The 24,818-nt window shown below is 44.1% G+C and overlaps 2 protein-coding genes across 2 annotated transcripts in view; both read right to left on the reverse strand.

The window, feature by feature from the left end:
* Nucleotides 1-24,818, reverse strand: part of LOC135056040 (myosin-16-like) — a 580,471-nt gene that overhangs the window by 326,558 nt on the left and 229,095 nt on the right. The window contains exon 8 of the mRNA XM_063960763.1: nt 15,219-15,336. Within this exon, the coding sequence (XP_063816833.1) occupies nt 15,219-15,336 (118 nt within the window). The remainder of the gene's footprint in view (nt 1-15,218; nt 15,337-24,818) is intronic.
* Nucleotides 1,391-3,483, reverse strand: LOC135056041 (E3 ubiquitin/ISG15 ligase TRIM25-like). The gene has a single exon (XM_063960764.1). It carries the CDS (start codon nt 3,470-3,472, stop codon nt 1,976-1,978), a length of 1,497 nt encoding a protein of 498 aa, XP_063816834.1. The 5' UTR covers nt 3,473-3,483; the 3' UTR covers nt 1,391-1,975.

Consider the following 24,818-nt stretch of genomic DNA (forward strand, 5'->3'; position numbering starts at 1 on the left):
TCGTAGCAGTGAGTCTGTTGCCAGCAGATCTCACTGAAAATAAAAAACCTAAATTAAACTTTCTTTTTCTAGGAGCTCAGGAGAGCCCCTAGTGTGCATTTAGCTCAGCCGGGCACAAGATTCTAACTGAGGTCTGGAGGAGGGTCATAGAGGGAGGAGCCAGTGCACACCAGGTAGTCCTAATCTTTAGTTGTGCCCAGTCTCCTGCGGAGCCGCTATTCCCCATGGTCCTTACGGAGTCCCAGCATCCACTTAGGACGTCAGAGAAAACAATTATTAGTGGTATATAATTGCCTCTCCTGGGGCTATGAACACCGAGCGTCCTCTGTGGAGTCCACTATAGCCCACTAACTAATTGAACAAGGAGAGGAGGTGAGCTGAATTGCTCTAACAGAGGCTGCTACTGTGTATTTACCGGCGTATTTATAATAGTTACCAAGATATTCATGTGGTCTCCCGAGGGCTAGAGAAAGTCCTTTAATGCCCACTTGGATGAAAACGTATGATGTCCGGTATGTCCAGTCGAAGGTGCTGCTGATGGCCGCTGTTAATTGAGTGCGCCGTGCAATAGCGCTGGCCGGGGCCGCCGTTAATTACAAGGAGAATCCTCTAATGGCTGTGAGCGCCATATCGTAGCGCTGGCCGTAGCCGCCCTTAATTACAAGGGTAATCCTCTGTTGGCTGAAGGCGCCGTGCAGTGGCGCTGGCTGGAGCCGCCGTTTATTACAGAAGTTCCAACAAAGTAGTAGCAGCCACTGGAGATGGAGGAAAGGCGCTAAGCAGTAGCGTTAGCCAGAGCAGCCTCTTGTTGATAGAGGGAATCTTCTATTGAATAGCGGGGAGCGTCCCCATAGGTGAGTGATGCCAATAGATTAGATTCGGTGATCGGTGATCAGAGTATAGGGGAGGAGACTAACGCGTTTCATCACGAATCACGTGACTTTATCAAAGGCCTTCAGCCAACAGAGGATTACCCTTGTAATTAAGGGCGGCTACGGCCAGCGCTACGATACGGCGCTCACAGCCATTAGAGGATTCTCCTTGTAATTAACGGCGGCCCAGGCCAGCGCTATTGCACGGCGCACTCAATTAACAGCGGCCATCAGCAGCACCTTCGACTGGAAATACCGGACATCATACGTTTTCATCCAAGTGGGCATTAAAGGACTTTCTCTAGCCCTCGGGAGACCACATGAATAGCTTGGTAACTATTATAAATACGCCGGTAAATACACAGTAGCAGCCTCTGTTAGTGCAATTCAGCTCACCTCCTCTCCTTGTTCAATTAGTTAGTGGACTATAGTGGATTCCACCGAGGACGCTCGGTGTTCATAGCCCCAGGAGAGGCAATTATATACCACTAATAATTGTTATTTCACTTAGTGCTGGGACTTCTATGTTTATTAGCTACAGTGTGCATGTTGCCTCTGCACCTGTAGCAAGATTTGTTACTAAGATAAATTCCAGAAGCGATACAATTTTAACAAGCATGCAATAGTAATGATACATTTCTTAAACAGTGTTACAAATCTATATCTGCACTGATTTAATATTCCATATATTGCTATAACCACCCTAATTTGTGGACACTGTTTATCAAATATATTTACGTTTTTTTCAGAGTATATACAAATTTTATAATTTTTCCATATATTGTGTATCAGTTTTTATTGGTGTGTTATTATTTTAATAAATATATTTCATATATTTCGGTTGTCAGCTCTCCACAATTATGGTATACTAACAACACTGTAAGCGCAGCCAATCTTTTTTCTTTTTCTCTTGCATAAATAGAGACTGCCACTGATTTCTTCATAGACAGAAAATGCAGACATTCACAGTGATTAATTAATGAATTAAAAGACATAGAAGTTGCTCAACCTTAGCACCACTTATTATACATTATCATTAGCTTTATTAGCATGCAACCAACCAGAATCACCCTTGTGTTATTATATATTTGTCAGTTTTTACATTATGGAAATGTGTTCTGGCCTGTGATTCTCAGCCAGCAATTTTCACCACACATCAAATACCCTATACCAAATGAAGCAAATAAGGGTTCAGTGAAGATGGCGGTGAAGGTGTGTAAGTGCCTGATTGGGTCACACAACTCATAAAAGGACAGATTCCCAGCATCATAGTCCAAATATATTCTAAATCTATTACAGGAAAAACGGTGAGGTGACATAGTGACTTTACTATCATGTATCACTGAGTACTGGTTGTTGTACAATCTGCGCAGACACCAGGACTTCTGATTATCACCAATATATGACTGGCTCCCTGTCCTGTCTATACTAGGATAGGCCACACCTAGTCTCCAGTCTCCTGATGCACTGGTCTCTACTTCCCAGCAATGTTGTTGTGAGGAAAAACTCCTGGTGCTTAAGACCTGGTTATACTGGAATCTCTCATCTGTTTCTGGGCGATTTTGGTATGCTGCAGAACAGTGTACAGTTTTCATATCAGAAGCTACAAGTAAATTGTTAGCAGCTGTGTTTATATCCAGTAATATATTTATGTCTTCCTGTAAGTCACTACCTCTCATTTTATCTGAAAAACCAGTGTGCAATGTTTGTAAAATCATCCCCTTTTCACAATCCCTTACATCATGGACCTGTTGTTTATCATGGCTCTCTCTGTCCTTATTACTCTCCTCCTCTATATCACCAAAGTCATTTCTGTCAGATTCCTGGTCTAGTAATACAGTTAATGGATCAGTTGCGTTACACAGCTTCTCAATGTGACGCATCTTCCTGGACAGCTCATCCTTCTTTATTTCCAGCTCCTGAATTAGATCAGACACAGAGAGTGCGTTTTCTTGTCCTTCTCTCCTGTGATCATTCAGACTTTGGACTCTGTACTCAATCTCTTCTCTCTTTGAGATCAGTTTGTCCAGAACATTCCTCAGTGTCTCTTTCTTCTTCTCCGAAGTCTCATTAAGTAACTCCACCTGGTGCCCCTTGTGTTTTCCATCAAGTCTGCAGGACACACAGATAAGGGCTGTATCCTCAGTACAGTAATACTCTAAGAGCTTCTTGTGGACAATGCATTTTCTGATCACCAGAGCTGTGGTGGGTTCAGATAAGACGTGTTCTGCTGACTTACTGTGCACTCTCAGGTGATCAGCACATAAAGAAGCCTCACACATCAGACAGGATCTAACAGCAGGTACAGCTGTGTGGATACAGTAGGTACAATAAATTCCAACCACCTCCTTCTCTGGTTGAGCAGGCCGGAAATGCTCCACTATGTTACACAGAGCAATGTTCCTCTGCAGTGCAGGACGCTCATGAAACATAACCCTGCATTCAGGACAGCTATAAACGCCACTTTCCTCCTGTGTATCCAGCACACAGTCAATACAGTGCTGGCAGTAGGTATGTCCACATGTCAGGTTTACTGGATGTGTGTATATTTCAAGGCAGATGGAGCAGGTCAGCTCGTCTCTCGGATGAGCAGACGCCATAATTTAAAGGCAGGAAGAAAGAAATGAAAGTGAAAGTCTCTGGCTGCTTGGCTTTTGTTCACAGCACAGCAAGGAAGGGCTTGCCACTCAGGTTACAGCTATTTACAGTGCACATACTGTAGTAATTACATCAACCTCACTGGATTTAGTCAGAAAGGAACATTCCAAGCATGAAATCTGCTACAATATACATTCTATATGTAGGTTTAATTATGGATCTGCACTGTTAGAAGTACGGGGCAGATAAGCATTATCTAGACCGGGTACACACTAGAGCGATGTAGGCATGATACATACCTCCCAACTGTCCCGATTTTCGCGGGACAGTCCCGTTTTTTTGGGACTGTCCCGCGGGCCACAGTGTCCGCGGTGGGGGGGGGAGGGCGGTTGGGAGGGTCTTGCACTCTCTGCTCTGCACGCGCACAGCGTCTATTCAGTGCAGATAGGAGGAGAGGGGACATGCCAGCAGCTCACGGAGCGCTGGACATGCCCCCTCAGTGACGAAAACGGGGGGCGATCGCGGGTCTTCCTGTGAAGCCACGCCCCCTTTTCATAGGCCACACACCCCTTTCGGAAGCGCACGCGGCTTCGCTGCGCGTGTGTCCCTCTTTACCTAGGAGGGTAGTTGGGAGATATGATGATATGACGTTTCGTAACAACATATTGCCCACATCGCTCAGTGTGTACGGGGGATTGCGCGCTCTCGCAGTCACTAGCGACAGACGCTTGGGTGGATGTACTGCATGTCCAACCAAGCGTCGTCGCTTGCGTCCTGTAGTAATCTAATGAGTGTATGACGGGTATTCGTTCTGACGACGGAATGAATCCCCTACACTCTTGTTAAGGAGGAAAAACTCTCAGTTTCATTACCTCAAGTGCTCATGTGCGATCTGAACTAATGGTCACATGGGTATGCAGTTCAGATGTCAACCTTCACGATATTGACATTGACAATGTCGCCACCAGAAAGTGATCATTGAACATTATAGATTGTGCGCGTGGTTATGTGCGTTTCATCTAAGTGGTCCACTTTGCTCCCACAATTCAGAAATATACTGTATTGGTCTGTGACTTAATTGTCCCTAGAGTGTGGGCTTATGGTATGAAAGTTAGATTGTTTGCTCCAATGGCCAAGGGATTGACGTAACTGAATAAACATATGTTGGAATTTTAACTTTATCAACAGCTAATTAAATAGTGCATACATATTCCACAGTGCTTTTAGAGAATATTTGTCCATTCACATCATTATAAACAAAGAATAATGAAATATATATTTTTCTAGTGAAACAGATGCCAATGTTCATTAATTTATATTTTCCTAAAGGTCATTTTCCTTTTACCACTTACCTGGCGTAATTACATTAGATGCAACCAAATCAGGCTGGGCTTTTCCTCCTGATATGGTCATATCTGATGCAACCTGTCAGAAAGCCCATTGTGGGGCTGCAGTTATCACTATCTGCTTCCTGGTTCCCTCCCCCCAGTGTCTGCCATGCAGCTAACCAATGCTGGTCGGTCAGCCCGGCAGCAACCCCCACACCGCGGCTGCAGACATTAGCAGCCACTGGGGAAATTATAAAAGTAGTCATCAGAGGGGAGCAGGCACTGAAAAAAATGTGATGGTCGTGACTTCACATTTTTGTTTGTATCGATGTTTATTAGAAATAATACATATATATATATATATATATATATATATATATATATATATATATATATTGTATTGGATATATTTTAAATATATGTTCTTAACCTAATTCAATTATAAAATAACCCCATGATTTCTGAGCGGCTTTCGGCAAAAAATATTAGCCAGTTAAGTGGTTCAGTGTATGCAGTCTATCAGTTATGATATTAGTAACTCATGAAAGCCTGAAACAATATATAACTTAGACTTCCAGTTAAACCTTGCAGTACAATACTATTTAGTATGGCGGTGGTACTACTCACAGACCACAAATCTTTATAAAGTTCAGTACCCCAGGGACAAATCTGCATGCATCTTCCCGACTCACGCTTTACAGTCAGAGCTTGGAAGCAGACATTTTTGTACTGTGGTAATCTACCATTTTGAGTGCTGAATTAATAATTTCACTGCTGGGTTTGCAAATTGGAAATCTGTCGCTCGGCTAGAATCAATCTCTCTCCTTTATTTGCATTTCCCATTATTTTTTTTTTTGAAAAGTGTTTTATTGGACAACTGTACAACATTTGCATACATTATCTTGGAACATAGCAAGATGATATATTGACATATTTATACATTTAAGACAGTTAGTGTAAAGCAGTACAATCAACATAAACCAGGTCAGGTCTAACAGGGGATACCCCGATAAGGGCCTTTTAGAAGGGTGGGTGTCCTAGGTCTAGAATTTCTAGGTTATACCATGTGGTGTGATGTATGACTTGACGTAAAGAGGTTTTGACAGGACTGTCTAGTGTTTGCACATAGGGGAGCCATATGTCAAAGAATTTTGTTATTTTTTTCTCTTTATCTAATAGCATTTCTAACCATTCCATATGGAAAAGGTATGATATTCTTGGCAAAAATAGAGCTAAGGATAGGGAGTCTGTGGCTATCCATTGGGACAGTATTGTTTTTTTTCCTGCTGCTGCAATTTTGGTTAGTAATTGGCGTTTACCAGTCGGTAGCTTAGGAATAGGATGATCTAAGTGTAAGTCCCACATAACCCATTCCGGGGAAACCTCTATGTTGAGATGTAGTTTATCTCTAACATATGTTTGGATTAAGTTCCAAAATTTACGTACCTCAAGGCAACTCCATAAGCAGTGATAAATATCTGCATCTATCATGCCACATTTAAAACATTTGGAGTCAGAGGCCGTTCCCATTTGGAACCGTAGTTTTGGCGTAATATAGGATCGGTGTAGGATTTGATAGTTCATTTCTGCGTAAGATGCTGATATAAGGGTTTTATTGATCTTATTAAAGGCCTTAAGCATGGTGGGGACGTCAATGGATGGGAAATCTAGTAGCCACTTTACTAAACCCGTCTGGGTAGATTCCCAGTCAATGGATTTTTTAATGTATGTGTATAGCAGTGCAGTTGAGGGATGCATAGTCGGTGTCCTTTGTAAAGTGATGTCAAATGCATTGGTCCTATCTTCTGCAGTCATCAGGGCAATGGATGTTTTAATGTAGCTTCGTATTTGGAAGTATATGAATAGTGGAATTTTAAATTGTGGGAAGTTTTCGCAAAGATGTGGGTATGTGTAGACCTGGCTGGTGTCTTGGTCAATCAGTTGGTATAACAACCTGATTCCTCCATCTGATAGGGTAGTTAATGTAGTGCGTGCCGTAGTCCCCCTGAAGTCTGGGTTATGAGCTAAGGGGAGAAACATCGTGTTATAACTAGATATGCCCATTCTCGAACGTGCCTGTCTCCAAGCCGCACAAGTCGAAGTCAGTAGTATATTATTTTTGATCGAGGGTGGGAGGGCCGATGGGCGCATGTGTAGCAAGCTGACAAGAGAGAGTCCAGGGCAGAGAGCCTGTTCTAAGTCTGTGTTTGCAAAGGATTCAGTTTTATGTATCCAATCGATGGCATATCTGTAATTCGCTGCTAGCATATAGCTTCTAATACAAGGTAAGTTAACCCCTCCCAATTTTTGTGATTGGCTCAATTTAAATAGGGAGATTCTGGGTTTCTTTTGCGCCCAAATAAATTCACTAAAGGCTTTATTAAGAGTTTTTATGTCAGCTTCAGTTATTAGTAGGGGCAGCATCTGAATAGGGTACAGCAGTCTTGGGAAAGAGATCATTTTAATTAGTTGGCATCGTCCCAGATAGGACAGGGGTAGATGTTTCCATGTCTGGAAGTCCGCCAACATACGTGTTATAATTCGTGGAAAGTTAAATCTGTATAAATCAGACGGGTTTATGGGTATCTGAAGACCAAGATATGTGATTGATCGACTCGCCCATCGGAAGGGGAACTGGGAGTTCCATCCCTGCGTGGCTTTTGAGTGCAAAGCCAAGGCTTCCGTCTTAGATTTATTAATTTTAAACCCTGAGATCGACTCAAATGTCGCCAGCAATGATATCAGGCTAGGGAATGCGTACTGAGGGTTCGAGAAGTATAATAGTAAGTCATCTGCATAAGCCGTGACCTTAAGGTTATGATTCCCAATTTCAATCCCATGCCAGTTAGAGTTCAAGTAACAGTGTCTTATGAGAGGGTCTAGTGCCAGGTCAAATAGGAGTGGGGATAGGGGGCACCCCTGTCTCGTGCCTCTATGAAGTGTAAACGTGTCTGTGTTCAGGCCATTCACTGTAATGAACGCAGAGGGTGTGTCATAGATAGTACGAAAGAATTTAACGAAATCAGCTCCAAATCTCTGCCAGTGGAGCACCCTTAGCAAGTGTGACCATGACACGCGGTCAAACGCTTTGTCAGCGTCACAGCTCACTATCAAAGAAGACCCATCCGGCGTCTGTGTCGACCTGGTCAAAGCGGCCACTAGCTGTCTTATATTGTGCACTGATGTCCTTCCCTTTACAAAGCCTGTCTGTGATGGGTGTAACAGTTTGGGTAATACCATTTGCAGCCTGTGTGCCATTATTGTTGTCAGGATTTTAAAATCTTGGTTTAAAAGAGAAATGGGACGGTATGATTGAACCAAAGTAGGGTCTTTTCCTGGCTTCGGTAAGACTATCATACGCGCTTGGTTAAAGGAGGGCGGGGCAGCATCGCCGGACATAATGGAATTAAGTAGGGTCAGGAGATAAGGTGTAATGTGGGGTTGCAGTAATTTATAATATTCTGCGTTTAAGCCGTCAGGGCCTGGGGATTTTCCATTAGCCAGTTGTTTGATTACCGCCGTTAGTTCTAATTCTGTAATAGGGGCCATAAGGGAGTTTTGATCCTCTGTTGTCAGTGTGGGGGACTCTGCAGACCTTAGGAAGTTCATACCGCTAACAGTGTCATCTGGTGGAGCTGTGTATAATTCTTTGTAGTATGATAGGAAGGAGTCCGCTATTACTGCCGGGTCAGAAGATTTTTGGGTCTGTGCTTGAAGAGTGAGAATGTGCGAAGTGGGGCGCTGACTACGGACTACGTTCGCCAGGAGTTTGCCGGCTTTGTTTCCCCACCTAAAGTATTTATGTTTTTGGAAATCTAAAGCGTATTGGGCTCTCTCCGTGCAGAGGGTATCATACAGATGTTTGGTCTCTATATAAATCCTGCGAGTATCTTCTGTAGGAGAAGCTAACAGCGTGGCATATGAATCTGTTAGTGTCAGGCCGAGTTCACGAAACCTTTGGTTGAGGCGCTTACGTTTAGCAGCGACATATGCTATGATATAACCTCGTACTACCGGTTTGGAGGCAGACCAAAAGAGGCCGATATCCTCTGTGTGTTGTGCGTTGTCTCTAGTATAATTCAGGAAATTAGTTTCTAAATATGACTTAAATTCGGGAGAGTTGTATAAGTGAGAGGGAAACCTCCAATTGTAGGATGTCTGTTTAGGAGACTTCAGCTCAAGTGTGAACCATGTGGGTGCATGGTCAGAGATGGCAATATTTTCCACTCTGGAGTCATCCAACCTGGAAAGCAGTCCTGCTGGGAACAGCCAGTAATCTATTCTAGTTGACGTGGCATGTGGGTGAGAGTAGAACGTGTATTCTCGACTAATGGGGTGCTGGTGTCGCCATGGGTCTATTAGATGAAATGAAGACAATATAAATTGCAGTGATGCTGGTATGGAGTAACTGTGCCCACTAGCTGTACCGGATCTGTCCAGAGCTGGCTGTAAGGTTGAGTTAAAATCGCCTCCAATAATTAGATGACCTTCGGCCCATTCCTGAAGTCGAACATAAATGTCTGTAAAGAAGGCATTATGGTCCGAGTTCGGTGCATATATGGTCACTAAGGTGTATAATTCCCCCTCTAATTGTACTTTTAAAAATAGGAATCGGCCGTCTTCATCTTCCAGGGTGTCTAATATGTTGTATCTAAGAGATTTACTAAACATAATCATTACCCCTCGCTTCTTGGAGGTAAACGATGCAGTGTTAAAGCCCTGAATCCAGTTATCTCTAAGTACATTGGGATCTCCTAACTTCCAGTGTGTTTCTTGCAACATCGCTACATCTGGTCGCAGACGTTTAAGGTGCTGCAATATCTTTCTTCTTTTAATTGGGGTATTAAGACCCTCCACGTTCCAAGTAAGGAATTTTATATTCGTCTTACTCTCTGTAGAGGCCGCCATTTTAGTGTCAAATCTAGCCTATACCCTTCCTTTCGGACACATGTGACAGTAACATCCTGAATCGTGGGGCTCCCCATATCCCAGCGAGTAGGGAAACCCAGCTCAAGGCAGGGGTATTCGACCTGTGTTTTAACATTAATAACAATAGCGTTTGCAAACTTTGTGTTACAGTATATCCATTTTTCACATTTTTATGAACCCATAACAGTGGTCCTACCGACTCACTATAAGCCATTAATATAACTCTGATCAGAATAATGGGAAGGGGGTAGAAAGGGGGGGGGGGGAGTGATGAAGAAAAGCACATAGAGGTAGGAGAGGGAGGAAAGGGCGGAGAGGCCCCGCAATTTGGAAATTCCAAGACAGGTGAAGTTGTTCGGCACAACATGTAATGAGCAATAATGATCAGCCATACATTACCAATCACGACCTCCATAAGGGAGATGATACAGATGTTAAGCTTATGAGGACGTTTTTGATCAGTCTCTATCATTGGAGGCAGATGAAGATTGACTTCGTACGGATTCTGCAAACGTTTTTGCTTCCGACGGTGAGTCGAACAGGTACGTTTTGCCGTTATGTTGAGCACGTAGTTTCGCAGGGTAGAGTAAAGCAAACCGTATGCCCTCATCAAACAGGATCTTACAGGTGGAAGAAAATTCTCTCCTTTTCATGGCCACGCCATAAGAGAAGTCCTGAAACAGGAGTAACTTGTCCCCCTGATAGGAAAGTTCCTGAACTTTGCGATATGCGTCCATCACTTTGACCTTGTCTGTGTAATTGAGAAATTTGAAAATGACCGGTCTAGGTCTGCGGCGGTCTGTTTGGAAATCAGGACCAATTCTGTGCGCCCGTTCTATTGCCAAAGTTTCACCATCTTTCAAGCAGCCCAATTCGAGCGGTAGCCAGGAAGAGACCAGCGCCATCAGTTCCTTAGGTTTGACGGATTCCGGTAAGCCGATCATACGGAGATTATTTCGACGATTGCGATTTTCCAAATCTTCTAATTTCTCCTGTATCGCGGTGATGGAAGACGCTTGGGATTCAATTACCGAGCGGGCCGTGGTTAAGTCATCTTCTAGGTTCGATACCCGTTGTTCTACTTCGTCTATTCGTGTGCTATGTTCCTTTAGCTGTGCCATGGTGGAATCGATAGCTTCCTTCAGCCCTGCGAGTTTCTTGTCTAATAACGGTGACAATATATCAGATATTTCTTGTGCTCTGGCCACGGCGTCCATGGTGTATCTCGCAGGGTCTGTTACGCCATCTAGGACACTGGCATTAGGCGATGAGGGTGGTGAATTAGCAAAAGCTGCAGCAGATGCTCTGGTATCTTTAGTTTTTGCTGGCGCAGGGCCTCGTCCTCCTCTCTGAGGTTTGGCCACAAATTTATCCATATCTTGTGCAGTATAAAAGTGTTTCAGCGAGAAACTAGATGAATATCTATATCCTGCCCAGCAGGGAGTATAGGCAGGCGTGCAGTCACTGGGTGAAGGTTAGTGATGCCTGGGTATGCACAGATTGTGTGTATCTGCTGCTGAATTATGTGTTAGAGGCCGCCTGTTGCAGGGACTAGGATGGCTCTGTCCAGTCCTTGTTAATGAGTTAAGGTGGGTCTAGATGTCTGTTGAACTGTGGGGGTTCAGTCTGATATAAGCAGACCTGTTTTCCTGGCAGTTGTGGCAGTGATTTGAGTGTGGAGCAAGTGTGACACTCAGCATGGTGCACTCACCCCCTTACTGGTCCTCTCCGGCCACTCTCCCCCCCCAGACGCCCATCCGTGTTCCCCCCCGGCTGTGTCCTTCTTCCACCAAGGCTCGGCGGGTCTTGTGGGGAAAGGGTCGGAATGCTGTTCTGCCTGTAATGGCAGCGGAGGGTGGGAGAGAGCCCAGCGTCGTGCCCTCACCTCCGTGCAGGTCTCTCCAGGCCGCGGCTCTGCCTCTGGTATGTGCGTGCGTGCAGCGTCTCCCGGCTATACTTCCCGCCGTCAACCGCAGCAGCAGCCCAGGGCTCCGTGTGATGCCGGCCGAGCAGGTCCCCCAGCCGCAGCCGCCTCTGACAGTGTGTCGGGACGAGGAGGGGAAGTTAGGAGTGTCCGGCCACAGCCAAGATGGCGGCCGCAGACAGCATGCGCCACAGCTGGCGCTCGGACTCCGGTGAAGAGGGCGGTGGGGAGCCGGGTAGATGGTTCCCTCTTGCCCACCAGTATCTCCACTGGCCCCCGGTGTGTTTTCGGGGCACAGGTCCCAGTACGTGACCCCCAAATCGCTTTCAGGGTATCAGGGGACGGAGAGCTCTCTTAAAAAGCAGCCTGCAGGGGGGTCCGCCCACCGGAAGTTCCATTTCCCATTATTTTAAAGGAGGCAGGCGGGTAATGCAGGCTGTGATAAAGGTGAAGTGGAGTTTGGGGAGGCAGTTCTCTACATGAGCGACCTTGCTCTCTCTGATCATGACAACCTTTAGCAGTGACTTTCAAATGTTACAAAATGTCTGTGAATATGACATAAGGTAAATACACTTTCAAATCAGGGGCATAACCACAGACATAGCAGTTCATGTGACTGCTATAGGTACAAGAGGAAAAATGTGCCTAACTCAACTAAAACTAATGTGACAAACTGCTATTAATGTAACTACATGACCCTATTAGATACTGACATGGGATGGAGCAGACATGGGATGGAGCAGACATTGGAGATGATTTTATGATGGTGCATAATAAAGGACCCCATCACAGTTTTGTTATTATACTGTGTATCTGGTTACGTGTCCTATTTCATAAATTGTAAGTGTAGGTTTGGGGTATTAGATTGATTTAAAATAAATACGTAATTTGCTTTCTATGAGTTACAGTGCATCATATTTGTATTACTTGATTTTCAGGGGTGTGGCCACATCTCAACTACAGTATAGCAATCTTATTTTTGGTTACAAGGAAAGTATAGAATAGTATTACTAGTTAAAAAAAAAGAATTTGCTCCCTTTTCTTGCATCAGATTCGTGCAAATGAAATGTAAATAAATATTTTCTCTGTCATTGTTTGAAGCCTCAGGGGCAAACGCAGGATTTCTGGAGTGGAATTTACGAATGTTTGTTTTTAGAGCAATTGTCACCAGCCCATGAAGGCTGCATACTTAGCTTATAACAACATTTGTGCCCTTATTTATCAATGGGTGATACATTTCACTGTGAGTGATAAATAGCACCAGCCAATCAACTCCTGTGGCATGGACGTGAGGAGCTGATTGGCTGGTGCAATTTATCACTCACAGTGAAATGTATCACTCATTGATAAATAAGGGCAATAGTCTGCCCCAAAGTGCAGTTTATGTAATACAGTACTTCAGACGGGTTGGGTGAGTTATGCCTGCGGTCGGGATGCTGGCAGTCAGAATACCGACCGTGGCATCCCGACAGTGAGAATCCTGACAGTCCCCCAATAGCCTCCTAACCCTAACCCTCCCCTCCCGCAACCTAAAAATAGCACGGTGATAAAGTTCCAGCCAACCAGCTCCTAACTGTCATTTTTTAAACACAGCCTGTGACATGGCAGTTAGGAGCTGATTGGTTGGTACTTTATCACCGTGCTATTTATCACAAATGTTACAAAATGTCTGTGAATATGACATAAGGTAAATACACTTTCAAATCAGGGGCATAACCACAGACATAGCAGTTCATGTGACTGCTATAGGTACAAGAGGAAAAATGTGCCTAACTCAACTAAAACTAATGTGACAAACTGCTATTAATGTAACTACATGACCCTATTAGATACTGACATGGGATGGAGCAGACATCGGATGGAGCAGACATTGGAGATGATTTTATGATGGTGCATAATAAAGGACCCCATCACAGTTTTGTTATTATACTGTGTATCTGGTTACGTGTCCTATTTCATAAATTGTAAGTGTAGGTTTGGGGTATTAGATTGATTTAAAATAAATACGTAATTTGCTTTCTATGAGTTACAGTGCATCATATTTGTATTACTTGATTTTCAGGGGTGTGGCCACATCTCAACTACAGTATAGCAATCTTATTTTTGGTTACAAGGAAAGTATAGAATAGTATTACTAGTTAAAAAAAAGAATTTGCTCCCTTTTCTTGCATCAGATTCGTGCAAATGAAATGTAAATAAATATTTTCTCTGTCATTGTTTGAAGCCTCAGGGGCAAACGCAGGATTTCTGGAGTGGAATTTACGAATGTTTGTTTTTAGAGCAATTGTCACCAGCCCATGAAGGCTGCATACTTAGCTTATAACAACATTTGTGCCCTTATTTATCAATGGGTGATACATTTCACTGTGAGTGATAAATAGCACCAGCCAATCAACTCCTGTGGCATGGACGTGAGGAGCTGATTGGCTGGTGCAATTTATCACTCACAGTGAAATGTATCACTCATTGATAAATAAGGGCAATAGTCTGCCCCAAAGTGCAGTTTATGTAATACAGTACTTCAGACGGGTTGGGTGAGTTATGCCTGCGGTCGGGATGCTGGCAGTCAGAATACCGACCGTGGCATCCCGACAGTGAGAATCCTGACAGTCCCCCAATAGCCTCCTAACCCTAACCCTCCCCTCCCGCAACCTAAAAATAGCACGGTGATAAAGTACCAGCCAACCAGCTCCTAACTGTCATTTTTTAAACACAGCCTGTGACATGGCAGTTAGGAGCTGATTGGTTGGTACTTTATCACCGTGCTATTTATCACTCTCCAAGGCTTGATAATTGGGAACCTTTATCTGATGAGGTGATTGAGCACTCAGATCCACAGACAAACACATAGTAGACATGGTGGGAAAATCTGCTGCCACTGGGCATGTGCAGCAGCTCCATTCTGCCCTTTATACTGCATGTAGTGGCTGCTGACCAGGCTGTGGGGAAGGGGGGTTTCTGGGCAACTGGAAGTCCCCCTGTGTTTACCTGTGAACTATATTCTTTTGTTGTATTGTTTTGGTTATGTGAAATTCCTATCTAATGTGCCTGAACTGTTTTGTCATTTGCCAAGGGATTCTAAAGTTACACTATGAGGGCCTGACGCGAATGCAGGCGCATCTCATGATGTTTAGAGTTGCACTGCAGCCAACATAAGTATCTTTACTTATCTTTAAGCAAATCTTAGTGTGTCATGGGTGTACTTTTCTTACTTGTACATATAGAGTGTCGCCCCCATTTTGAAAGATATCTTCTGCACCCAGTTAAGGGGGATGCATATATTCAACCAACTCAGAATACAAGCAAACAGACACACTTGACTTCTGAACGCAGGAGCTGCCCAGAATTATGTCCACTTTGCATACAACTTAGAATCATGCCTGAGTACCTAATGATACATCCTATAGCAACTATGCTACGGCCACATGCTACAGCAATATTCCCTAATTACACACAGTACAAAAGCTGGTCACACCAACCTCATCAATTTCCCATTGTGAATAACCACCATAAATGACCACTATAAATGGACTCTTTTTCACACCACAGATGATGATTACAGCTTACCCAACAACTTGCTTTTGGAGGCATTATGGTCAGTAATTATTTTCTGAAGATCCTCATTTTTATCATTTGCATTCGACAATAAGTCTTCCAGTTTTCGAATTTGTGCATCGCTGATAGCCTGAGAAAAAATAATCACACATATACTAATTATAAACAATTATCACTTAACTTTGAGATATTCTTGGATTATCACAATTTTTTATCTGTAATGTGGCAGTATCAACATAGACAGTGATAGTGAGCCATGGTAATTGTAGGGCAGGAGGGATCCACTCTTCGAGGGAAGACAACGGAGGTGTGACCACATCTAAGGGCTGCCGAGTAGAGACAGTCCATGAGGGACTGTGCAGTCAGGTGAGAGTGCTGCCCTGTGTATACAGCCCAGGTGGGGGTGTGGCAGTCAAGTCAGACTGTCCTGCGGAAACAGTCCAGGCGTGACTGTGGCAGCCAAAGAGCCCAGTGAGACAGGAGGCCAGTGTTCAGATCTGCCGGAGGCACGGAGGACCATACAACTCTGTTACTGTGCATGTGAAATTGTGGAAGCCAAACCAGGCCCGGAAGCCTGTGGCCAGAAATGCAGGAAGCAGGCAGGACTGAGACTTTGTATTACAGACTAGCTGCCCTGTGAGATACGGGCCAAGAAGCGAGTGAGTGCCCTAAATGAGGACATTGGGTATGGTATGCCGATGGCCTAGATCCCGGCGGTAAGCATACCGATGCCGAGATCCTGGCCGCAAGAACGCCGAGAGGGGGGTGAGAGCAACGAAGTCCCTTGTGGGCTCGCGGCGCTCGCCACGCTGCGGGCTTGGTGGCTCACTGCACTCGCCACAGGTTCTATTCCCACTCTGTGGGTGTCGTAGACACCCGCAAGTGGGAATTGCCCCTGTTAGCCGGGATTCTATCTGTTGGCATTGTCAGTGGTCGGGATTCCTGTGTCAGTATCCTGACCACCGGGATCCCGACTGTCGGCAATGTAACTGTATCCCGAATGAGGTCTTGGCTGTTTTTGTTGTTCATTGCTGTATGCTGACAGTAAAGCTCCATTTAATTTACTCTTGAAAACCCCCCCTCCCAGATTGTCACAATAATACATCTGCAGTATATAATGTACATGTTTGTGACTCCGTGTGTGTCAGAAATATCCTGTTACCCTCTAATATTAGAATAGATAACATAACACCCTGATTGCTCTTGGGGCTGATTCTGAGTGGCAGACAAAAGCGAGGGTAGCAGCGCGTATTGGCAGTGGCCCATCTATGACTTTATGCAACTGGCATACAAACTTCTTTCCTTATGTACATCGTGCAGCCGAATGTATGAGGACAGAGACACCTATTGGTGCCCATACACGCTGAAATACCATTTGTCACATCACTTGGAGCAGACAAGTGCAGTTTCTCCATCTGACCACGGCGTTGTTGGGTTTTTCAGTACTTACATAGAAATACAGAATCATAGAGTTTGATGGGAGATAAGAACCACTTGGCCCATATAGTCTGACAATGTATATACAGCATACATACTTACATACTAGGGTTCATTTTTGTCAGGAGTCAATTAACCTATTTTTGGATTGTGGAAGAAAACCAACGCAAGCACGGGGAGTACAAACTCTAAACAGTTAGGGCCGTGGTGGTAACTGAACCCATGACCTGAGTGCTGTGAGGCAGTAATGCTAACCATTACACCATCTGTACTGCCCACTTTTTCTGCATGCGCAGCTGCAAATGATGGTTCAACCAGCCAATCAAGACCACCATTTAACAAAGTAGTCTAAAAATAATTGGTATGCTGCACCCATGTGGTGTTGTGACTTTTCTTCCAAAATGAGAACATGGGTTTGTGATATTTGCCCTGAGCTATGGGAAAACTTTTATGGCTAGCTTTCACTAGATGCCACCAGCAGGGCAGTGACTTGGGGTGTGTAAGCGGTGCCATCACACAGGGCGCAGGGTCTGAAAAAGGATCCTGCAGCTAGAATCGCTACTGTAGAGCTGTCCAAGGAAAAGATCAGGCAGAACTGATGGTCCCGCCCCCTAGGTGTGATGTCATAATTTTAGGAAGCTGTTCAGGCACAAGGCACACTGACGTCCTCTTTCGGCACTGGCCACCAGACAGGGTTCCATGTTTAGTGGAGTCTTGTGCTGTGTTGGCATCTTTCATCCTAGGGTACCACCTGTATTATAGTAATAAAGCACATCTGCAATGATGAAAATAAAGGGAAGCTTTTCTTAATATACCTTTTGAAACAACCGCATTGTGCTGACTTTATATTTATTGTGTTTCCATTCACTGGAGACTGGACTTTCCATAACAAATTATCTGGTAGCAGATTCCCCTGTGTAAAGTGTGTATACTGTATCTGTCATATTGGGATTTTTAAACTATATGATGTCTATGTATATTCAGACTAAAGCATAGATTGGTAGAAGACACAGTACAACAGAATCTGAATGCAAAATATCAGCAGTAGGAAGCCCACTGGCATGCGGCATAAGCATAAGTTTGCAGTGCCACAACCACCTATGCCCTCCTCTGAATATGCTCTCTCCAGTCCTGCAGAGCTACGGTCTCATCCATAGATACCTATTGTACTTTCTGGTAAACTGTTGCTTTTTCTTTTCTGTATGTGCAATTTTGATTATGGATGATGTTGCTATTGGTTGATATTCAGGAGTGTCTTCATTTTTTATAATAAGGTGGTATATGATGAGTAAGTAAAGGAAATAAAAGAAGTGTTTGGAGACTGTAGATGTGTGTTATTCTAGAACTCTTCGGAAGTAACACCACTGACACTGGTGAGTGGGGTCAGAGGTCATTAAATGACAATGTGATGACAATTTTTTATCAGCAGATAGTTTTATCATCTATAAAATGATAATTGATGGCTGTGACGTGTCCAACATGTACTGTGGGAGGCTCAACGGCTCCAACTGACTGCGATGGACAGCACAGCCATCCTACAGAAAAGGACCAGGCGGGAAATATAGCTGGGAGCAGATAGATCGGGAGTTGAAGCATTGGTGGGCTGGAGTGACCCGGCATATGCTGAGTCCATTTTACTAACATTTAAATCATACTTTCAAAAAATGTATAATAAAATTAAGTACAAATATCCATTTAATTATGTCTGTTTCCTGTGTGTTGTTATTATATATGACTTTGTGTTGCCCTTCCAGATACGATATATAATTATAATATTTTTGTAATATTTACTAATCCCATATATGCCAATTATTAGTATAGATGAGCGGTTCGGGATCCGAGCTCACCTGAGATGAGTCTCAGGTGTTTCCGTCAGACTCTGAATCCATGTCGAGGCCAAACGTCATCTTCGAAGCGTTGAACTTGGATTCCATATAAGGCCATTTCACTCAATGCACGCTGACAAATGCTGTGCAATACTCTGCTGCTAAGGCTGTGCGGTGCCCATCCAGAGCCTCCTATCTGTGGCTGTGCAGTAAATAGTGACTGTATACAGGGGTGTATCTACCTATTGGCCAGGATGGCACTCGCCAGGGGCGCCAGGCAAGGAGGGGGCGCCGCCTGGCTGTGCCACGCGCGGCCAAAGGATAGAAAAGCAGTACTGTCAGTCTGTTACTGCTGGAGCGGCGCTGGTGTCCAGCAGCACCGCACTTGTAATCAGACTCAAAATAAATTACAGCTCCCAGCAGCCCTTGTTGCTGGGAGCTCCCGGCAGCAAGGGCTGCTGGGAACTGTAGTTTATTGTGAGTCTGATTACAAGTGCGGTGCTGCTGGGCACTAGTCTGATCACTAGGGCAGTGCGGTGCTGACAGATACCGGCGCCACGCCGGCAGTAACAGACTGTCACCAGGTACACAGCAATTGTTATATAGCACAGTGCTATAGATTTATTTGTTGTTGAAAATAATAAAAAAGTGTCAGTGTTTGGGAGAAGGGACTGTAGTACCTGGAAAACTACACGATTTTCATGCATGTTAGATGTAAGTAAGTAGCAAGTAAGCGAAAACTTTAACTTGTTGAGTGTAATAAAGAAAATACATATCTTACCTATTTCAAGGCCAGGTTCAATGAAATGTATATCAGTTAATTGTATAATTGATCATTTTATCTTGGAAGCGATGGCACCCTGGAAGCACTTCTACCATCCAACTAATGGTGTTTGGTTAATGGCTGGGTCCATTTGAGGCTCATCTCACAGCAGCTCAACAGCATTTCATTCAGGATGCAGTCAAGATGCCGGCGTTTGGCATCCCGGCGGTCGGAAAGCTGACGCCAGCATCCCGAAACTGCTCGGAATGCTGATGCTGGCATCCCAACATAGATAGCGATGCAGAATGCCAAAATCCGGATTGAGTTGGTGCCAAAGACTCCACTGGCAAGCCACGTGGGAGGGTTAGGGTTAGGCTGCAGGGAGGGAGATTAGGAAGGGTGGGTTAGTGTTAGGCACCACTGAAGAGGCTTTGGGGGGGGGGGGGGGGGGTTAGGCTCACGCTGTGGGAAAGGTGGGTTAGGGGGGAGGGATGGTGTAACGTGAATACGAGACACTACTGTGCGGTGTAATGTGAATGAGGGACACTACTGTGTGGCATAGTTTGAATTGGAAGTACTATTGTGTCCACGCCCTTCCCCCACAAGACCATGCCCCATTTCCAATACTCACATCTTATTCCAAATGTGTGTGTGTGAGGGGGGGGCGGCAGCCCCTTACTTTGCCAGGGGCGCTCGGACCCCTAGATACACCCCTGACTGTATATATAGGGGCACACTGCACTGTACTCTGCTGTTTAGGCTGTGCTGTGTGTCCATCCATCCAGAGACTCCAGACTAATTGTGGCTGTGCAATGTGTGTGCAGTATAGTAACTATAGGGGCACACTGTGCTGTACTCTGCTGTTTAGGCTGTGCTATGTGTCCATCCAGAGACTCCAGACTAATTGTGGCTGTGCAATGTGTGTGCAGTATAGTAACTGTATAGGGGCACACTACGCTGTACTCTGGTGTTTAGGCTGTGCTATGTCCATCCAGAGACTCCAGACTAATTGTGGCTGTGCAATGTGTGTGCAGTATAGTAACTGTATAGGGGCACACTACGCTGTACTCTGGTGTTTAGGCTGTGCTATGTCCATCCAGAGACTCCAGACTAATTGTGGCTGTGCAATGTGTGTGCAGTATAGTAACTATAGGGGCACACTGTGCTGTACTCTGCTGTTTAGGCTGTGCTATGTGTCCATCCAGAGACTCCAGACTAATTGTGGCTGTGCAATGTGTGTGCAGTATAGTAACTATAGGGGCACACTGTGCTGTACTCTGCTGTTTAGGCTGTGCTATGTGTCCATCTAGAGACTCCAGACTAATTGTGGCTGTGCAATATGTGTGCAGTATAGTAACTGTATAGGGGCACACTACGCTGTACTCTGGTGTTTAGGCTGTGCTATGTCCATCCAGAGACTCCAGACTAATTGTGGCTGTGCAATGTGTGTGCAGTATAGTAACTGTATAGGGGCACACTACGCTGTACTCTGGTGTTTAGGCTGTGCTATGTCCATCCAGAGACTCCAGACTAATTGTGGCTGTGCAGTATAGTGACTATATAGGGGCATGCTGCGCTATACTCTGCTGTTTTGGCTGGCTGTGTCCATTTACAGACTCCAGACTAATTGTGACTGTGTGGTATAGTGACTGTATATATAGGCCGGGGCACACTGCACGCTGCTGTGTGGTGTGCTGTACTCTGCTGAATTGGTTGTGCTTTACTCAAGTGAGTTTTGTTCACATGCATTTATAAGCCCTGTGATTTGTGCAGTTCAAACCGAGCTGCAAGTTTAAAAATAGAAAAATAAAAAATATATATCTATTGTTTTTGTACTGGTTGGTGCACTTACTCAAGTGCACTTTGTTCACGTGCATCTATAAGCCCTGTGATCTGCACAGTTTGAACCTACAGTAGCTGAAAGTTTAAAAACAGAAAAATAATGAAAAAAAAGATATATAGCTATTGTTTGTACTGGTTGGTGCGCTTTACCATTGTGCACTGTGGGGCAGATGAATTAACCTGGAGAAGGCATAAGGAAGTGATAAACCAGTGATAAGTGCAAGTTGATATACGCACCAGCCAATCAGCTCCAATATGTAAATTAACAGTTAGGAGCCGATTGGCTGGTGCGTTTATCACCTTGCACTTATCAGTGGTTTATCACTTTCTTATGACGTCTCCAGGCTTAATACATCTGCCCCTGTGTGTGGCAATGTTTCATAGATGTGTTATAAATTGCAGTGTGTTTGTGCCGCTGTTCTGTTGCTTAGAAACCAGCCAGCTCACTGCTGCCTTTGACCAAAATTGGTGAAAACAATAGTGTGAGCTGTGAGGTGGTCAAATTTGACTGGAAAATACTGGAAATTAATGTTATTGAGGTTAATAATACTCTAGGAACAAAAAAAAATTGATTTTAGCTTTTTTTTGTCAATTTTGGAAGAAAAAAAAAATCAAAATCCAAAGCCTGTCACGGTGGTTTGGCAAATCCAAAGTCGGATGATGAGTCAGAGCCGAATCCAAATCTGGCAAAAATGGTTCAGCGCACATCTCTAGTTATAAGTACACAATGGTATTCAATTTTGAGAACACTCATCTACTATGAACATGAACAACTAGGAGACAGGACAGAGAGAACTGTGTGGGTGTCTTTTTTATGCATGTCACTCAGCAGTATGTCGGAGGGCTGCCGGAACCTGTTTGGGTCTTCTCTGACAGTCTACAAAACTAAGGGGCACATTCAATTATGCACAAAAAAATGTGTGGACCTTGCAAACAACTTTGAATTACCATGGGTATGCATGCTCACAATGCAATATTCAATTGTTAAAAAATAGTTCCAACATTTTTTGTGACTAAAATCCTGTGGGGGAGGAAAAAAATGTGCCCACGCAACACCGGACACTCATCGATGTGTTCCAACTGCTACTGTTACTGGCTGCTGAATGCTCCACACAGCCAACATTAAATAGGACACATAGACATGACAGGTCTCTCACACACTTGAATTACACTGACTAATTGGGTCTCACACACGGGGAGGGTCACACACACTGACAAGAGGTCTTACACACACACACCAGGTGTCTCACATACTGGAGGGGGTCAAACACACATACTGCGGAAGAAGACTTTAGAATTTTCGGGGAAGCAGAGTAGGAGTACAGTGCTGCCAGAAAGTTAGAAATTAAGGGCTAATTAAGCTAATTGGAAACGTCTTAATTAATTAAGCTAATTAGAAACAACATCTGGGCCTTCTCCTCTCTAGCAGGCACCGGCAGTGACTCTGGCACTAGGTGGTGTACAGGTCTCTGGGAAAATGGTGCAGTGGCCATTTTCCCAGCAATTGTCCCTACTGCGCATGTGCAAAATGGCAGGAAAATGCACCATTTTTCCGGAGACAGGAGCATTACCTAGTGCTAAAAGTCCTGATTGTCCTTAAAATAACCGTTTATGGAAAAATAGAACTTGCTCTGAGGCTGTGAGGAAAAAAACAGCTGTAATTTCTATAGATGGTGTTTTTCTGTCCTGCAATTGAATAGGAAAAACCCTGCAGCTGTGGAAAAAATCGTGCACCACAGGGTTTTTCTAAAACCCGCACATAATTGAATATGCCCCTAAGGGTCTATTTATCATGGGGAGAAGAGCCCTACATCTGCCCTCAGCTGGGGATGGCTATTGCAAAGCTTAGATAGCCTTCACCAACTACAGCCAGCAATAACTTCACCATAATGAAGCCAGATGCTGCATATTTAACAAGGATAGCAGCTGTACATGAACCACAAGTTTTCTCCCTGTCACTATCGCTATCTCAGAATGACTTCTGCAAAACTGATTTATTATTTAAATAATAGGTGTTTATTTTATTTTATTTTTTTAGACTGTTTAAAAAAAAATTTAAACTGGAAGCTATAGGGGTCTATTCATGAAGCAGTGAAAAGGGTGGAGAAATGAGCCAGTGGAGAGGTTGCCCATGGCAACCAATCAGCATTGAAGTAACATTTATAATTTGCATACTATACAAATTGTACGGAGCAGCCGATTGTTTGCCATGGGCAACTTCTCCACTGGCTCACTTCTCAACACTTTTCACTGCTTCTTGAATAGACCCCAAAGTCTGGGCTTCAAGCACAGTGCGAATACATTATCCTGCAAGTTAATGACCAGGCCAGTCTTTGTGGATCTGGGAATTGTGAGCCAGCTTGCTGGTTCATGAATGGGTTGAGGATCTAGAAGACATGGTTTTCCCAATATCACAATTCAAAACAATGTTTTATTTAAGTAAATCTTCTTTCTTCATTCAATATATATACTGCATTTGATAGATAGGATGAAGCTCTTTCTCCAGCAACGAAAACCCGGTTGTTTTCTGTACTTAATAAATAGAGCCCTGGCAGATTGTCTGTCTTAAGGGACCCATACACTTATGTGACATGTCCGACCGTCATGTCGCAGGCGATCACCCCGGCAGCCTCCCAGGCGGCAGGATCGCACAAGATACATCGTATGCTGTCCTTTTGCATACAATGTATATTGGGCAATCCCAGCCATGCCTGCGGGGTCGGACATGATCGTTAGTGCAGCACGGTCAATCTGGAGGATCCGATCCGATGCTCACGGGAACTCGCATCGGATCAGAAACACCTCCAAAATGCCCGATTTTATCCGATATATTGGGCCGAATGCCCAAAATCAGATGAAATCGGGCATTATCGTTCTAGTGTATGGGGCCCTTTAGATATCTTGAAATAGCACATAGTGACTGAACCGGCTTCCTACTGTGACTCACACTGTTTTAAACTAATCTGCAGAAGAGTTACATTGCCTGTGGCAAAAGTGGGTTATGCAAGTATAATGATGAAATATTCTGGCTCCAGCCTGTATTTCTTCCAATCTATTCCATGCCTCTCTAAGCTTTGTCTTTACAAGGGTCACTGATCCCATCACAACGGCTGTGTGCACCATATAATCTGTACATTGTGTTCAATGCTCAGTGATCACGATCACCAAGGTGAGTTTATGAGTCTGCACACCATTCACTAGTTGCTGAAGTCATTTAATGTTTGACAAATATGACATACAAATGTAAAACATAACAAAATGTTGTCAACCAACAGTTAATCAAGATCAAGGTATCTATGTATCAATAGTCGCAGCACTGCCACAATTTTTATCAGTCAAGTGTTTTCATCATTTACTAAAATATTCCCCCATGTACCAAATTTGTCCTGGAAGAACAGTTATTTCTATAACTGATTGTCCCTGATACTTATATCCCTGCAGAATTAGGAGTATTTTGGATTTTTTAAAGGTTTTTCTACACTCTCTTACATTGAGCATAAGCGCAGTGTCTTTTAGTAAAAACACTGCCTGGAGAGGGTTTACATTGAATTTCAATCCATCTCTGAATCAGGCCTGAGTTTAGCCAGTGGCGCACCCAGGGGGGGTTTCTGAGCACCTAGAAACTCCCCTCCACTAAAAACAATTTTTTTTTTTTTTATAGCTGCATGAGTATTATTAATGGCTGTCTAGCGTCCTCTGCAGCCTGCTGTCTTCCTGGTGGCACTTGTAAGTGCAATAAAAGTT

The sequence above is a fragment of the Pseudophryne corroboree genome, chromosome 3 (genome assembly GCF_028390025.1).
Source record: "Pseudophryne corroboree isolate aPseCor3 chromosome 3, aPseCor3.hap2, whole genome shotgun sequence".
Lineage (NCBI taxonomy): Eukaryota > Metazoa > Chordata > Amphibia > Anura > Myobatrachidae > Pseudophryne > Pseudophryne corroboree.